The sequence below is a fragment of the Chiloscyllium plagiosum genome, chromosome 9, assembly GCF_004010195.1.
Source record: "Chiloscyllium plagiosum isolate BGI_BamShark_2017 chromosome 9, ASM401019v2, whole genome shotgun sequence".
Taxonomy (NCBI): Eukaryota; Metazoa; Chordata; class Chondrichthyes; order Orectolobiformes; family Hemiscylliidae; genus Chiloscyllium; species Chiloscyllium plagiosum.
The window spans coordinates 6,211,890-6,230,645 of record NC_057718.1 but is presented as its reverse complement, the minus strand read 5'-3'; the positions used below and the strand labels follow the sequence as shown (position 1 = coordinate 6,230,645).

The following is an 18,756-nucleotide window of genomic DNA, read 5'->3' as shown; positions in this document are numbered from 1 at the left end:
ACCACATTTGCTATCCTCCAGTCTCAGGCACTATTCCTTGTAGACAATGATGATTTGAAGATCAATGTCAAAGGCTCGGCAATCTCTTCCCTTGCTCCCCAGAGGATCCTAGGATAGATCCCATCCTGCCCAGGGGACTTGTCTATTTTCACACTCTGCAGTATTTCTAATACCTCTTCCTTGTGAACCTCAGTCTCTTCTAGTCTAGATGCAAGTCCCTCTGTATCTTCCTCACCATTTTCATTTTCTATAGTGAACACTGTCGAAAAATATTTATTTAGTGCTTCCCTTATCTCCTCTGACTCCACACACAACTTCCCACTAGTATCCTTGATTGGCCCTAATTTAACTCTCGTCATTCTTTTATTCCTGACATACCTATGGAAAGCCTTGGGGTTAACCTTGATCCTATCCGCCAGCAACTTCTCATGTCTCCTCCTGGCTCTTCTGAGCTCTCTTTTTGGGTCTTTCCTGACTTCCTTGTAACCCTCAAGCGCCCTAACTGAGTTTTCACATTTTGTCCTAGCATAAGCCTTCTTCTTCTTCTTGACCAGGGATTCCACTCTCTTAGTAAACCACGGCTCACGCGTTCTATATCTTCCTCCTTGCCTGACAGGTACATACTTATCTAGGGCACACAAGAGCTTTTCCTTGAATAAGCTCCACATTTTTAATGTGCTCATCCCCTGCAGTTTCCTTCCCCATAGCTAATGCTTCGTAAAATGAGGATGATAACGCAACATTTTTTTCACAAAACTGCGCAAAGTCCAAAGTTGCACCTAGCAAGAACTTATCTTATGGTGAACAGGTTTTAGAAGCAGCAGGGTGAATGATTTAGTGGGATTGAAGGATAATTACAAATGGATGGGCGAAATTGGAAGGCAGTTGGCCCCTAAGCTGTTCCGAATGTTGAAATCACATGGCCAAGCAAGGCAGTCAGTCACGAATGAGTAATATGGCATTTAAAATGGCAACGGCATGTTTTACTGCAGCTTGGCGTTAGCAGGGAGAAGGACTGCAGAAACTCTCCTCAGAGATTAAACAGGCTGGGTAGAATCCACGCTAAAACGACTGTATATGGAAGCAGTAGACTATTGGACCACAAAGCCCTTTTTCGTTCCATATTTCTCTTTGCTGTTTTACGCACACAGATGCAGTCATGATCCAACTCCTACCTTCAGGGAGAAAATGCTTTACATCTCACGCAATTAAAAAAACACATAAGTCCTCCGAGTCCAAGCAATCACATTGTCAAAATAGAACTAAATGAGCTGAGGTACTTTGCATGAGCAAGATCATTTTAACTTTGTCCTTTCAGGCAATGAGTATATTCTAAATCATAATAACTTGTGAAGTATAATGCTGTGTCCACTCGTTATTTACCCTCCAGCAAGGAGAAGTGGTTTCTCTGTCCACATCAAATCAAATCCTCACATTGTCCTGAACACTTTGATGATTTTGAAAATTGTTGAGTACAGTGTATATAATATATCTTTATCTGCATTCTTGGGATGTGGACATTTCAGGAAATGTCTGTATTTATTGGTCACTGACAATTGGCCTTGCCAAGGTGGTGGTTGAATGCCTTCTTGGACAACTGCAGCCCATCGGGAATGATGGTCTAATGGTATTATCACTGAACTGTTAATCCAGAGCTCCAGATAATGTTCTGGGGACCCAGATTGGAATCCAGCCACGGCAGATGCTGTAATTTGAATTCTATAAAAGTAAAGCCAAATGAAATCATTATGACCATGAAACAGTGCTGAATGTCAAGAAAACCCATCTATTTCACCAATGTCCTTTAGAAAAAGAGATCTGCCATCCTTGCCTGGTCTGCCCTACATGTGACTTCAGGCCCACAGCAATGTGGTTGAGTCAATGCAATTAATGTTTGCTTATGCAGTGATGCCCACATCCTGATATTGCTCCCACAACAATGTTACATAGGAGTGTTCCAGGGATTTTGACCCAGGGAACTGAACAATCTCACAAACGTGGCTGAAGGAGACATGTTTGGCACACTAGCCTTCATTGCTCAGTCCTTGGTGTATAAGAGTTGGGAAGTCATATTGAGGTTGTACAGGACATTGGTGAGGCCTCTTCTGGAATACAGAGTCCAGTTCTGGTTGCCCAGTCATAGGAAGGAGATTATTAATCTGGAGAGGGTTCAGAAGAGATTTACCAGGATGTTGCCAGGTGTGGAAGGTTTGAGTTGTAAAGAAAGTCTGGAAAGACTTATAAAGAGAGGCTGGGGGTTTTCTTTTCACTGGAGCCTGGAGGTTGAGAGGCAACCTGAGAGAAATTTATTAAGTAATGAGAGGTATAGACAAGGCTAATTGTCATTGTCTTTTCCCTCGGATGGGAGATTTCAAGACCAGAGGGCACATTTTTAAGGTGAGAGGAGAGAGATTTGAAAAAGACTTGAGAGGCAAGTTTTTTTGCAGAGGGTGGTTCACGTGTGGATGAACATCCTGAGGAAGTGGTGGATGCAAGTTCGGTCACAACATTTAAAAGACATTTGGATAAGTATGTGAACAAGAAAGATTTGGAGCAGGCAGGTGGGACTAGTTTGGTTTGGGATTCTGTTCAGCATAAACAGGTTAGACCGTAGGGTCTGTTTCCATGTTGTATGACTCTCTGACTCTATGATAAATATTGTTTCTGGACAAGTGGATTAGTTTATTATCATAAGGCCAAAGGTCAACGTGTCAGATCTGTTTGCTGGTCTTCTGTTGTTGCTTCACTGGCGTGTTGCTCAGAATAAACAAAGGGAAGGGAATTGGAAAATCTGACAGTTCAAAAATACAGTCCAGAAAGTCAGGAGGTATGAACAATTCAGATGCAGAAGAGAAGGAGTTTGGAGAGTTGAATGGGTATGAAAATGAATTCAAGACTCCTGCTTCATTCATAGGAAGTGGGTATTGTTGGTATTAGTTGCCCATTACTAACCATCCTTGAGAAGGTGATGTGCGCACATATTGAACCACTCAAGTCCATATGGTTTAGGGTATACCCACAATATTATTAGGGAGGAAGTCCCAGGATTTTGATTCAGTGATGCAGGAACTGCAATATGATTTTAATTCAAGATAGTAATTGGCTTGGAGGGAATCTTCTTAGTGATGTTTTTATGAGTCAATTGTTCTTATTTTTCTATAAAACCATAAGAAATATGAACAGGAGTAAGTTGATTGGCTCCTTGAGCCTGCTCCAGCCTTCAATAGGATTAGGCTGATCCAACATTCCTGATGTCCACTTTCCTGCCCTTGCCCCATAAGCCTTAATTTCCTGACAGATCAGAATCTACCTTTCTCAGCCTTAAATATCCACAAGGACTCTGCCCCTGCAACCCTGTTGTGTCAAGGACTCTCAACCCTCTGAGACAAGAAATTCCTCCTCAACTCAGTCTTAGATTGGTGTCCTTTTATCTCAGACTAAGCCATCTGGCCCTAGACCTAGACTTTCCCATGAGGGGAAACCTTCTCTCAGCCTTTACCCTGCCAAGCCTCTTAAGAAGACTCAATGTTTCAATGAGAATTGGTAGATCGACGTTTCAGGCATAAGTCCTTCATCAGGAATGAGGCTGGGAGCCTTGGGGTGGAGAGATAAATGGGTGGGGGTGGTACTGGTGGAAGGTAGCTGAGAGTGCAATAGGTGGATGAGGTCGGGGTAAAGGTAATAGGTGAGAGAGGAGGGTGGAGCGGATAGGTGGGAAGGAAGATGGACCCAGTGGGACAGGTCATGATGGTGATGCTGAGCTGGATCGTTGGAACTGGGAAAAGGTGGGGGGACGGGAAATGAGGAAACTGGTGAAATCCACATTGATGCCGTGGGGTTGGAGGGTCCCGAGGCAGAAGATGAGGTGTTCTTCCTCCAGGTGCAAGTGGTGAGGGAGTGGCAATCGAGGAGGTCCAGACCTGCATGTCCTCGGCGGAGTGGGAGATGGAGTTAAAGTGTTCAGCCACGGGGTGGTGGGTTGGTTGGTGTGGGTGTCCCAGAGATATTCTTTGAAGCACTCTGTGAGAAGGCATCCAGTCTCCCCAATGTAGAGGAGACCGCATTGGGAGCAACAGATACAATAAATGACGTGTGGAAGTGCAAGTGAAACATTGATGGATGTGGAAGGCTCCTTTGGGGCCTTGGATGGAGGTGAGGGATGCGGTGGCGGGGGAAGGAATTGCAAAACTTGTGCCCACCTATCCACTCCAACTTCCACTCCGACCTATCACCTTTACCCCCACCTCCATCCACCTCTTGGGACAATTATGACTTTACTTTATTTATGTGACTAGTCGAGTTGAGCTTCTGGTTAATGTGGCTGATCCAGTTAAATTCTGGTCAAGCATTTAGATTGGTGAGATAGTGGGGATTTGGGAATACTCACACCTGTTCAGGTGTTAAAGTGAAGACGGATAATGGAAGCATCAAGGTGACGAGATGCAGTAAGCCTGGTTTCCAAGGAGTGACACCTTCAGTCAGCTGGTTACAGACAATCATTAATGAAATGATGCTGGTGATAGAGAGCTCAATTTGAGCAGCGTGTCATATGGAAAGCAAAATCAGATAGCCATAAAACAAATGGGAAGAAAATACAAGTGCTTACAAATCATGTGTATTTGAATTAATCTGATAAAGTATTAATCAGTGAAAGCATTGATAAAGCTGGATTATGAAACGTAATGACTCAAGTGAAAAAAGATGATAGAACCGATTCTGACCTTGCACTGATCTGGTTGTTTATTAGTACGTGGCTCAGCTCGTAACCTTGTGACTGAAAACGTTACACCAACCACAATCGACGTTTCGTGGACTTCAGCTCCAGGCAACGTGTACAACTATCGTGTCACCTGGAAATCTCTCTTTGATGATGATAGTGGAGAAAAGTGGGTCCCTGGATACAGCACCACAACAACACTGGAGAATCTACGGCCAGAGACCAAGTACCAGATCAGGATTTATGCTTCATACGGCAGTGGGGAAGGAGATCCGCTTGAAGGAACAGAAACCACTGATGGTACAGTAAATCATGCCAGTATGACAAGCCTTACCTTTTATACTGTAATAATCATGTTTTGAATGGCTCTCGTGCAGACCTGTCACCATATTTTTAAATAAAGCAAAGAGCTGCAGATGCTGGAGATCTGAAACAGAATCAGAAACTGTTGGAGAAACTCAACAGGTCTGACAGCATCTGTGGGAAGAGTGAGAGACAGAGTTCATATTTTGAGTCCAGTGACTCTTCTTAAGAACATATTCTTAAAGTTAGGATGCCTTATCCTATTGTCCAATAAACCTCTCACTATGAGAATATAATGTGTGAAATAATCCCTTTCTCTTTTTAACTCATCCATTTCCTCTCTACTACTGAAAAGTTGACTTGTGTCCTGTTTGATGGACACTACCTTTTCTCCAATAACTTGCATCTGTGGCAACCTTCAGGCCCTAGTCTGGTGGCTTTGCAGACACAGGTGATACCATAGCCAGGTCTGGTATTGCTTATACATGTCATAATGCATGTATATAGTGCTGCTTACAAGGGGATTTCTGAATAGCAATCTAGGGTGGCTCAGTGGTTAGCATTGCTACCTCACAATGCCAGGGATACAGGTTTGATTCCAACCTCAGGCAACTGTCTGTGTGCAGTTTGCACATTCCCTCTGTGTTTGTGTGGCCTTCCTCTGGGTGCTCCGGTTTCCTCCCATTGTCCAAAGTTGTGCGGGTTAGGATGGATTGGCCTCGCTAAATTCCCCATTAGTGTCCAGGGATGTGCAGGCTTGGTGGGTCATCCATGGGAATTGCAGGGCTACAGAGATTGGGTGATATGCTCTTCAGAGGATTGGTGTCGACTTGATGGGCTGAATGGCCTGTTTCCACACTGTAGGGATTCTATGATGGCTGTCCAACATTGGTAGACCTGTCCTTTTGCCAGGTCTTCCAGAGCTGATTTGAGTCTCATTTGGTTAAGATCAACCAATTTAGCACTGACTGATGATCAACTTTAGAACATCCCTGATGTGTCCACTTTCTTGATGATTAATACTTAACTGTATCAACTTACTCAGCAGATAAGAGCAATCCATTTACCTTAAATAGATTCTTAATTTGTGCGGTTGTATAAAACCTGCGATAGCAAGTTGGCTGTCTGCTTTACATCTCTGCTCTGATGTCAGCAGAGACTCAGTGTGCTCTGTCAAGCACAGTGTAAAAAGCTTCTGCAGCATTGTGTTGGGAAAGAGCAGTGGAAATACCCCAGTACCCTAGTCAATCTTTATCCCTTACCTAATAAATTGCAAGTAGATGACCTGGTTGTGATTGTCTGTGGGAGCTTACTATTTGTAGTTTGTTTGCCTCTTTTCTCTAAATTCCCTGCATTTCCAGTATTGGTGAGATTTATAGAGTCTTACAGCACAGAAACAGATGCTTCGGAACAACTCGTCCATGCCAACCAGTTTTCCTAAACTGAACTAGTATCATTTGCCTGCATTTTGCCCCTCTAAACCTTTCCTAACCATGTACCTATTCAGATGCCTTTTAAATATGGTAATTGTACTCACCTCTAGCATCTCCTCGGCAGCTCGTTCCACACACACATCTCTGTGTGAAGAAGGTGTCCCTCGGGTCCCTTTTTAATCTTTCTTCTCTCATCTTAAATCTATTTCCCGGTGTAGGGGAGTCCAAAACTAGAGGGCAAAGACCTTAGCTTTTTACCTTATCCATCCCCCTTATGATTTTGTCGGCCTCGATAAGATCACACCTCAGCGTCCTACACTCCATGGAAAAAAGTGCCGGTCTATCCTTATATCTCAAACCCTCCAGTCTTGGTAACATCCTGGTAAATCTTTTTTGCAAACTTTTCAGTTTAATAACATACTTTCATAGCAGGGCTATCAAAATTGTATGCCGTACTGCAAAAGTGGCCTTACCTGTCTCTTGTACAGCCCCATGATGTCTTAACTCTTGTATCAATGCTCTGACAAATAACTTACCAGGAAGTTGTCTGGGCTGGATAGTTTGAGTTATGAAGAGAGATTGAACAGGCTGGAATTGTTTCTCTTGGCACAGAGCAGAATAAGAGGGGACATGATTGAATTGTTTAAAATTATGAGGGGCATAGATTGGGTAGATATTTCCCCTTGATAGAGGGATAAATAACCAGGGGGTACAGGTTTAAGGAAGGGGCAGAAGATTTAGTGGAGGTGTGAGGGAAAGTGCTTGAACCCAGAGGATGGTAGGAATCTGAAACTCACTGCCTGTAAGGGTGTAGAGGTAGAAACCCTTGTTACATTTAAGAAGTATTTAGATGTGTACTTGTGATGCCAAGCCATACAAAGTTATGGGTCATGTGCTGGGAAAGGAGATTAGAATGGTTAGGTTGGTGCAGATTTGATGGATGAAAGGACCTTTTTCTGTACTGCAGACCTCTATGGCTCCATTCCTACACTTCAAAAGTTAACCAAACTGACTTGTCAAAAAAAAAATCAACTCCAACATCTTTCTCTTCTACTGTTGAACAGCTACACCAGAGGCTAAGATGTTGACCATATCAGACGAAACGGTCAACAGTTTCCGTGTGAGGTGGCTACCAGCTCCAGGCAATGTCCTGAACTACAGACTCTCGTACCGACCAGCCACAGGAGGAAGGGCCATTGGAACCAAGATTCCTTCTCACGTGACCACCACTGTCCTAAGGCGACTCAGTCCTCAAACAACGTACAATATCTCTGTGATTCCAATGTACAGAAAAGCAGAAGGGAAATTAAGATCAGGACAAGGAACCACAGGTGAGATGGTTGTATCTGAACCACCTAAACTGAGATATAAAAGCTTTCTGAATTGATATTCCCAACCAGCAAGTCTTATTTTTAAGATTTCTGCCAGTTATACGTCTTAAGATAAAGTCATCATAATCCATAAGAATTAGGAGTAGGCCATTCAGCCCGTCAGGTCTGCTGCACCAGTAATTTAGATCATGGCTGATCTGACATTCCTCACACCCACTTTCCTGCCCATTTACCATAACTCTTGGTGTGTCGGCTGATCAAAAATCTATCTGTTTCAGCCTTAAGTATGCACAAGGACTCTGCCCCCCCTCTATAGCTCTCTGTGGGAAGAAGTTTCAAAGACTCACAACCCTCTGAGAGAAGTAATTAACCTTTATATCAGTATGAAATTGGTGCCACTTTATCCCAGAGGACAGCTTTCACATTCGAGAGAGACAATTGATGGTGAGTTGAACCGGAGGGTCACCACACCTCAAATAAAGGCAGGATTTGGGAAGGTGGGCCTTTCGTTGTAACCTCAGCTTGTTTGGCATCCAACCCATACTGTTCGCACAAATCTGCTTCACAAAGCAGCATTGAGGCAATTGAGTGATGGTACGATTAAAGACTTGTGTTCTCGTGTCAGTCCAAGCACTTTTGAACACACAACCCGGCTGACATTACCATGAGGGACATGCTATTCGAGGAGACATTAAACTGTAGCTCAATCTGCCCTCTCAGTTTGATGTAGAAGATCCCATGGCACTATTCCAAAGAATGTCCTGGCCGATATCCTGGACAATATTTATCTGTTCGTCAATGTTACAGAAATGCAGATTGCCAGAGTGCTGTTTGTGAGATCTTGCTGTGCACTTGTTAATTGCTCCCCTTTTCTTTTCCATGACAATAGGCAATGACTGCTTCAATTAAACGTCATCATCCGACGTCGCCAATAGCAGTTTCTGTGTTGAAGTGCAGTGAGAACAAATCACTGTCCTCAATTCTCCTGGCCATCTGTAAGGCCCTTAACTACTTGACTTCAGACCTGTCAACATTGCTTGGCCTGTCCTAATGTTTGATTCTTTGTCTCTCCCGGGAGATTCTCTAGGCTGCCAGATGGGTGGGGAGTGCTGGTGTTGTGTTGACAAGACATTAAAACTATACGGGTCACGCTGGGAGTTGTGTTGTTCTGTTCCTGCCTGCATTTTAATATGCTGATATTTAGTAAATTGTTTTAATGTGTTGCATTCAGTACTGTTTGTGATGACATCCTGTCATTAACACTGGATCGTTTCCCACTCTTCAACAGCCTCTCCATACAAACCTCCACAAAACTTACAAACTTCCGAACCTGCCCGGACGAGCTTCAGAGTCACCTGGGACCCCTCCCCGGGGGAAGTCACAGGGTATAAGGTCATCTACCATCCCAGGGGAAGAGAAGAACAACAGGGAGAAATGGTACTGGGGCCATATGATACAACCGTGGTACTGGAAGAGTTGAGGTAAATACAGTGTTGTTTATAAAGAGATAATCCTTGAGAACTGAGGGGAGGAGGAATTTCTTCAGCGAGAGGGTGGTGAATGTCATAGAATCCATGCAGTTCACATAGAGGTCATTTGGCCCATCCAGTCCACACTGATCATCTGAAGAGCACCCCACCTGTAGCCACCCTATCCCTGTATTTCCCATGACTAAGCCACCTATCCTGGACACTATGAGCAATTTAGCATGGCCAATTCATCGAACCTGCATTTCCTTGGACTACTGGAGGAAATCGGAGCACCAGGAGAAAGCCCACACAGTCACCCAAGGATGGGATTGAACCTGGGTCCCTGGTTGCAGTGCTAACCACTGACCCACCACGTCACCCTGTGGAATGTGTTGCCACAGAAGACTGTGGAGGTCAAGTCATTGAGTGTGTTTAAGCTAGATGAATTCTTGATTAGTAAAGGGATCAAAAACTAAGTGGAAAAGGCAGGAGAATGGGGTTGAAAAACATATCAGTTATGATCGAATAATGGAGCAGACCTGATGGGCTGAATGGCCTAATTATGCTCCTATATCTTCTTGCTAGAGTATACTTTAGAATGATGCTAACATAACCAGTTTAATCCTGAGCTTATTAATCATGGAAGATTGCTCCTGGCTTCCCCGCATTCTTTGTTTGGAAAGGGATGACCTTTTGGAACTGAGATGAGGAAGAATTCATTCCGCCAGTAATACCCCTCCAGGAAGATGCCTGTGGTCCTTCATAGACTAATTACCATCTACTAGAGAAAATCTGGAAATATGTTTAGTTAAGAGCTTGAATTATGATATTGAGATCCCCTCTTTTGATTTTACTGACTTTATAGAGCAGTCACCAATGACAAGTTGTAGCTTCCTGCCAGAAATAGATGAAAGTAATCAAGATGCATGTCAGTGAGGAAGACTGGTTTCCTCTCTGTCCCTCCACCAGGATGTAACAGGGACCATATGCTCAGGGTGTCTATACATTGTTTTAATAAGGCCCTATCTTATTTTAAAAATACATTCATGTGAATGTGATCATCGCTGGCTAGCTGAGCATTTATTGTCCATCAGTAATTGGTCTAGAACTGAATGACTTGTTTGGCTATTTCAGAGTGAATTCCCTTGCTGTGGGCCTGGGTAAGGATGGCGGCAGATCTTCTTCCTTAAAGGCATTTGTTGCAGCAAAAGCTAACATTGGGTAAATGGCTACTGTTTAATTCCAAATTTGGGCTCATGCAGTTCAGTGGTGGTGTCCCTACCTCAGAGCCATGAAGTCCTACCCATGACAGAAGTGTGTCATAACAACATCTCTGAACAGGTTGAATAAATTTCTTTTTCCATTTTACATTTTTGTCAAATTCCTATTTTGCCATGGTGGGATATGAACTCATATTCCCCAGAATATTGGGGCAGGCTGAATCACTGGCTGAGTAACATTACCATAATGCCACCAACTCCCTTGATGGCTTGATTCTAGTGCATCTGAGAATAATGTTTGATTATTTTGATGTGGGAATGGCTTGTACTGTGGATTTTCTCTTAAATTAATGTTGTGTTTAGATTATTTGGTTCAATTTTGCGTCCTGCCGCCCAGTGGTATGTCTGAAAGACTCAGAGAGGTGAAAAATGGGCTGGTTGGGTTGATGGTGTGGCCAGTCCTATATTCCACAGGGCACATTGTTGGGAGCACTAGCTCATGTCAAGTGTTGGACCCCACTATAGGTTCCAAGCATCCTTGGACTCCCAACTAAATGTTTGCACTCAAATTCAAATGGGAGACTGTCCTGTTTTATCCCAATAAGTTTGAAGTTTCATGCTCATCTCCATGCAGGAGGATTTCTCCATGCATTACCTGACTTAGTTTTGTAACTTCATTTCAGTGTTAAACACAATAACTGGAGCCAGTTGCACTGTAAGCCATTGTATGTCTCGGTCCAATTTAGACTTTAGCTCCCACTCCAGCTTGTGCCATCTTCAGGTTAAGTGGGGTTCAAGATTGGGAATTGTTAACTAAGAGCTCAGAAATGGAATGAATTCCCAATTTTGAAGCCATGTGGAATCCTTTGGGATTCTCCTGCTCATCTTGCATGTCTCTGTCAGGAGAATAACACAACTCCTGGAAAAATAGGATACTGTTTACCCTGTTCTTCTAAGATTTCTGAAGCTTTTACACTGAGACTTTGGGGACGAGAGGGGAATGCCCTGGCAGTCTAACTTTATTTTTATAGTTTCCATGTTTGTGGAGCTAAATATTTAAAATGAAGGTTACCCATGTAATTATCTCATGTCTGCTAGTGGAGGTACTCTATCCTGGGGTACTCAGTTTTGGGTATACTCTACTGCATTTAGTTTTTTTAAATTAATTCATGGGACAGTGTTGTCTCTGACTAGGGCAATGTTTATTGACCATCCCTAATTGCCCCAGAGGACATTTAAGAGTTAACCACATTGCTGTGGGTCTGGAGTCACATGTAGACCAGACCAGGTAACAATGGCAGTTTCCTACCCAGAAGAACATTAATGAGTCAGATAGGCCTTTTCGCCAACAATCAACTCATGGTCATCGTTACACTCTTAATTCCTGATTTCAAATTCCACCATCTACCATGGCAGGATTATGAACCCAGGTCCCCAGAATATTACCTGGGTTTCTGAATTGATAATCCAGTGATAGTACCACCAGTCCATTGCCTCCCTATTAAACATCCTCAACCTCGCGAATACATTCCAGCCCACAACTCTCTGCCATTTATCTATTAGTTCACATGTAAATCTATCGATCTATCCATGAGATGATGTCTGCCTACTGAGTTTCTGCTATCTGTCCCTTTGTAGTACATTGATGGCTGGATTTATGGCCCAATCTTGATGGGCCAAGTTTTGAAAATTGGTGGTTCAAATGGAAGTAAAAACAAGCTACTGAGAAATGATGTGTTGATTTGCCTCAATAAGTTTAAGGATTCATTTATGCATTGTCAGAGGTCTCAGGCGACTCCTGTTTAATCATGCAGAACTCTAAATTTTTATGCATCTTTTGTTTTTAAAGTTCGGCCATTTAAGCTCTTCCAAATGTGTACTATTGGAAGGAGAAAGGCTGAACCTTTTGTAATTTGCTGTGTTAAATGTTATTTGTATGAAGAATTCTGGGTGAAGAGCCAAGGGCAGATGTCCACTGAACTTGGAAGAGGGTAGAAGGGGAGAATGAGCTAAAGTAAGGAGAGGTGACATTCCCAAATTTGGGATTTCAGTGTTGATTCTTGGAAAGTATTCTGATTGTGGGGTAATTGAGATCATTGCCTGACCTCACAAAAGGGCAGGGAGCCCTGGTGAGATCAGAGACTTTGAAAATATGGTTTCTTTTCTCTTCTTACTCATAATAAAACAGCAGCAGTGAACTGAAACCGAATAGAATCATCATTACTGACTTGGAAGGAGTGACAGTGATGAAAGAATGATTACAGCCCAGTTTGGGAAATGTGGTGGCTGGTTTGCATTACTCTCTTTGCTGCAAACATCTTCTTTTCATTACACTCTGGTTGACCGAATTGTGTTTCTGCCAGCTTTTGGTTGTCATTTCACCTGAACACAAGGGTCCCTGGGCCAAGAGAAATGATTACTGGTTGACCACTTATCCCCACTCGATAACCATTGATAACTACCCTCTCTTTTTATTCTGCAGAAAATGCTTGGTGGTTGCTTTATCTGTTTTCCATTAGACCATGATGTCACTGTTTTCATATTTATTTTAGCTTCATCCTTTAAGTTTTGTTTTAACTCAAATTTCTTTAGAGTTGAGTCACCTCCCATTGGTACAATTAGATATCAGTGTTCCATATATTTGCTAAACTATGTTACCAGTTTGAGTGGGGAAGGTAAAGACTGAAACAAATTTTGATGCTCATGAGGGAGTTATCATATTTAAACATTTATTTAATGCTGTTTTGATTGCAACCATTTGGAATAGTTTGTCAATCAAAGGCACTCAGTGCTATTAACAACAGCCACATACAGAATGCCTGTAGAATATTTTATCATATTGTTGTTATGTTCTCCATACATAAAACAGCTCGCTGGAAAGCCTGTCTTCCAGCTGAAGCTTTGCTAACCATCTGGTTCCGGCAGAATGATTCCTTTTGCTCTACATTTTGTCAATCTGTTCCTATTTGACCCTAAGCTGAGTTCAAGACTGCACGCACTGTCCAGTGCCACAATTGCCCGCCTCCTTCCGCAAAGTTCCCCTTTCTACCCCTGCCTGAGGTCATTTGCTGCTGAAGCTTCATCCATGACCATGTCACTTCCAGCTTCCGCCATTCCAACATTCTCCTGGCTGCACTTTTCATCCTCCTGAGATCGTCTGGAATTCTGAATCACACAGTACAGAAGGGACTCTTTGGCCTATCAAGTCTGCACTGCCAAAAATACACAGTAGTTCCACTGCCCCACACCAGAACCATGGCCTTGAATGTTACTTCAACAGCAGTCACATCCAGACTCAAACCTGCAATCTTCTGCTCTCAATACCCACAGAAATACCAAACCCCCCCTCTCACTGATAGCCATTATTCTCACTGCTCCATGTAACTGCCAGCGACTCAGATTTAACATTTTCATAGTTGCGTTCAAATGGCCTCAACCTTCACCAGCCTCACCATCCCTCTGCACCAAACCCACCCACCTCAACCTCCAGGATTTGGAGATGCCAGTTTTGGACTGGGGTGAACAAAGTTAAAAATCACACAACACCAGGTTATTGTCCAACAGGTTTAATTGGAAGCACACTAGCTTTCAGAGTGGCGCTCCTTCACCAGGTGGTTGTGGGCCACCTAATGGAGCAGCGCTCCGAAAGCTCGTGCTTCCAATTAAACCTGTTGGACTATAACCTGGTGTTGTGTGATTTTTAACTTTGTACAACCTCCAGGATATTTGCACTTCTTCAGTTCTGGCAGCTTGTGCATCCCTAAGTTTCGTAACTGGATTGTTAGCACTTATGCCTTCAGCTTTCTGAATACCGAGCTCTGAAATTCTCTCCCTAAATCTTTCTATATCTCTCTCCTCCATTAAGTTAATTCTTTCGAAATTCACACCGACTAGTCATTTCCCTGTGTCTCCCTGTGTGGCACAAGGTAAAGTTTGTTAAATAGTGCTCTGGTGAAATGCCCTCAAACTCTGAGAAGTCCTATGAGCAGCTGGAAGCAGAGATCAGAGATAAAAGGGGATGGAGGCAGATGTAATGGTGGTAGAGGAAGAAGAGATGGGGGCGCGGTTTGTCGGAAACCTCACTTAAAGTACTCCCGCCAAACTCATTCCAAGCTGCTGTGAGAGAAATTGAGGTAGTTTTGGGTCATTTAGGAAGAATGTGGAGGCTTTGGAGAAGACCAAAAGAGGTCTACCAGGATGTGAGAGTGGATTGTATTGTATTATCTGTATGGAAAGGTTAGACAAACTCAGATTGTTTTCACTCGAGCATCAGAAGCTGATGGGTGACCTACTAGAAGTCTATAAAATTATGAGAGGCATGGATAGGGTAGATAGTCAGAGTCTTTTCCAAAGCATAGAATGTCAACCTCTAGGGGACATAAGTTCAAAATGAGAGGGGGAAAGTTTAAAAGAGATATGCAAGGCATATGCTGTTTTTATATAGAGTCTGTTAGTTAGCTGGAACTCACTGCCAGGGGAGGTATTAGATGCAGATACAATAGCAATGTTTAAGAGGCATCTTGACAGGCCGGCTACTTGCGGAGCGTTTCAGAGAACACCTCTGGGACACCCGGACCAACCAACCCAACCACCCTGTAGCTCAACATTTCAATTCGGGAGACAGGCCGGCTACTTGCGGAGCGTTTCAGAGAACACCTCTGGGACACCCGGACCAACCAACCCAACCACCCTGTAGCTCAACATTTCAATTCCCCCTCCCACTCCACCAAGGATATGCAGGTCTTTGGACTCCTCCATCGTCAGACCACAACAAAACGACGGTTGGAGGAAGAACGCCTCATCTTCCGGCTAGGAACCCTCCAACCACAAGGGATGAACTCGGATTTCACCAGTTTCCTCATTTCCCCCCCCCCCAGCCTGTCTGCTGCCTGACCTGCTGCGCTTTTCCAGCAACACATCTCCGGCTCTGATCTCCAGCATCTGCAGACCTCACTTTCTCCTCAGATGCATGAACAAGCAGAGAATAGAGGGATAAGGATCATGTGCAGGCAAAAAGGATTAGTTTAGAATGACATCTGGTTGGTATATGCATGGTAGGCTGAAGGGCCAGAACCTATGCTCCACTATCCTATGTTCGAAATGTTTTAGACCAGCAATGACTGTACAGAAGGATGATAAATGCTGAGTTCTGAAGTAGAGTCACCAGACCTGAAACAGCTTTGACAAAGGGTCAGTTAGACTCGAAACGTCGGCTCTTTTCTCTCCTTACAGATGCTGCCAGGCCTGCTGAGATTTTCCAGCATTTTCTCTTTTGGTTTCCGAAACAATAATTCTGTTTGCCTCTCCACAACTGTTGTCAGACCTGTTGACTTTCTCCAGCAATTTCTCTTTTTGTAGTAAATTGGGAATACAGTTGAGGGAGTGACTACCTTGTAAACAATTTTTTTTTACTCATACCCTCTTGGAATTGTTAACAACTGGACACAGGTTTTTCTCATCATGAAGTGATCAATTTGATTGCAAGATGAACATTTTGATATGAACGATTGTGTCAAATTGTGTTTTATTTCCAGAGCTGGCACCACCTATAAAGTGGCTGTTTCTGGAATGTTTGAGGGTGGAGAAAGTTTGCCACTGTATGGGGAGGAACAGACAACCCTCTCAGATGAAGCATTAGAGAAACCTCTGGGACCACCAGGTAACGGGTTTACTGATTGATCAGTGACTTAACATGAAGCTTCTCTCCAAATCAGTGACGTCTTAGATATTGGCACTAATGGGAACATAAGGAGCCCGTTCAGTCACCCAAACCTGACTTAGAAAACCTCCTGCACCTTGAGGTGGATGGGGCAGACACAACACATGCTTAAGTCAGTGATTTATTGCTTGTTTTCCCTGGTGAAAGTCAGATATGTCAAGTATCACTGACCACACACTGTTCTCAATCTCCCTTAGACATCTTGGAAGGATTTACTAATACACAATGCACTGGTAAGTTCTAAACATACCATCAGTGGCCATCAGATCCTCAAGTGGGACTCGAGCCTGGAGCTTCTAGCTGAGAGTCAGGGCACTACCCAGTGCAACACAAGACCTCCCTTGTAAATCTGATCTGCCATAAAATTATATCACAGCTGACCTGAATCTCAACTCTATTGGTTCCATAATAACCATACCTGACAAAAAAACTATCAATATCAGCTTAAATTTTTCAATTGACATCACCTCAAAATCTTTTAAGAATTTAACATTGGAATTTTTTAAAAGTTCTTTTTGTAAATAGATAATTTGATAAGTAGCAAGGTAGATGGATAATGGAGAATTTTTAAGAACTAGATATGGATCATTGCATATCGATTTCCAAAAGTCATTTGACAAGCTACCATGAAAGGCTATGGTAGAAAGGGGAACATCGATAAAAGATTTATTAATTAACTATCAGTTAGTGAATAGGAAGCAGTCAGTAATGACACTCACATCTTTTTTTGGATTAGCAAGCTGCAATTATGTGAATGCCACAGGTAAGAGTGCTGGCACCTCAAATATTTACAATCTGTACCAATGACTTGAATGTGGAAACTGAAAGCACAGCAGTTAAATTTGCCAAGGAAGCCAAGATCGGTAAGCAAGTAAAAGTAAAGTATTGCGGATGTTGGAAGCAAACACAGAGAAGACTGGAGAAACTCAGCAGGTCTGGCAGCATCTGTGGAGAGATGTTCTGAGTGAGACTCAAACAGAACTTGAAATATTAACTCCGTATCTCTCTCCACAGATGCTCCCAGACCTGCTGAGCATTATTTGCATTCTCGGTCTTTGTTATTGTAAGGGGTGTTAGAGGGTCTGAAAATGGATATGGACTGGACAAGTGAATATGCAACAAAATCGCAGATGGAGTATAATGTGGGAACTGGTGAACTTTGGTAGTATATTGTTTAATGGAGGAAGATTGCAGAATTTGGTGGTCCAGAAGGATCTGGTAATTTGGGTACACAAATTTGCAACAAGTTAGTAAGTAGGTATAGCACTGTTTTCCCCAGAAAACAGTACGGACTGAGTCATAGAGTCATAAAGTCATAGAGATTTATAGCACAGAAACAGACCCTATGATCCAACCCGTCCATGCTGACCAGATATCACAACCCAATCTAGTCCCACCTGCCAGCACCCGGCCCATATCCCTCCAAACCCTTCTTATTCATATACCCATCCAAATGCCTTTTAAATGTTGCAGTTGTACTAGCCTCCACAACTTCCTCTGGCAGCTCATTCCATGCATGTATCACCCTCTGCGTAAAATAGTTGTCCCTTAGGTCTCTTTTATATCTTTCCCCTCTCACCTTAAACCTATGACCTCTAGTTCTGGATTCTCCGACCCCAGGGAAAAGACTTTGTCTATTTACCCTATCCATGCCCCTCATAATTTTGTAAATGTCTAAAAGGTCACCCCATAGTCTCCGACGCTCCAGGGAAAACAGCCCCAGCCTGTTCAACCTCTCCCTATAGTTCAAATCCTCCAACCCTGGCAAAATGCTTGTAAATCTTTTCTGAACCCTTTCAAGTTTCACAACATCTCTCCAATAGGAAGAAGACCAGAATTGCAAGCAGTGTTCTAACAGTGGCCTAACCAATGTCCTGTACAGCAGCAGTGTGACCTCCCAACTCCTGTACTCAATACTCTGACCAATAAAGGAAAGCACACCAAACACCTTCTTCACTATCCTATTGACCTGCAACTCCACTTTCAAGGAGCTATGAACCTGCATTCCAAGGTTTCTTTGTTTCGCAACAATCCCGAGGAACTTACCATTAAGTGTATAAGTCCTGCTATGATTTGCTTTCCCAAAATGCAGAACCTCGCGTTTATCTGAATTAAACTCCATCTGTCACTTCTTAGCCCATTGGCACATCTGTAATCCAAGATAATCCTCTTCGCTGTCCACTACACCTCCAGCTTTGGTGTCATCTGCAAACTTACTAACTATGCCTCTTATGATCACATCCAAATCATTTATATAAATGACAAAAAGTAGTGGACCCAGCACCGAATCTACTACTCTGCCCCCATCAATCCTCTTTGTTACTTCTTCAAAAATCACAATCAAGTTTTGTGAGCCATGATTCCCCACGCATAAAGCCATGATGAGTCCTTGAATTTAGTTAAGGCTGATTCGATAGATTTCTATTTGATTTAGGAATCAAGGCTTATGGGAGGCAGAATAGAAAGTGGAGCTGACAGCATGAGATCATCCTTGGAGGAGCAATCATGAAGGGCTGAATAGCCTACACATGCTTCTAAGGCTTATGTTCTATTATTTATGAACA

At 43.1% G+C, this 18,756-nt stretch overlaps 1 protein-coding gene across 4 annotated transcripts in view; it reads left to right on the top strand.

The window, feature by feature from the left end:
- The window catches only part of LOC122552587 (collagen alpha-1(XII) chain-like), a 264,538-nt gene that overhangs the window by 52,004 nt on the left and 193,778 nt on the right, over nt 1–18,756 (top strand). For 3 of the 4 annotated variants that reach the window (XM_043695311.1, XM_043695313.1, XM_043695312.1), the window contains exons 12-15: nt 4,748–5,017; nt 7,518–7,784; nt 9,073–9,265; nt 16,008–16,132. The exons of the other annotated variant lie outside the window; for it this stretch is intronic. In XM_043695311.1, coding sequence (XP_043551246.1) covers nt 4,748–5,017; nt 7,518–7,784; nt 9,073–9,265; nt 16,008–16,132 — 855 coding nt within the window. The remainder of the gene's footprint in view (nt 1–4,747; nt 5,018–7,517; nt 7,785–9,072; nt 9,266–16,007; nt 16,133–18,756) is intronic. 4 annotated transcript variants of the gene reach the window in all.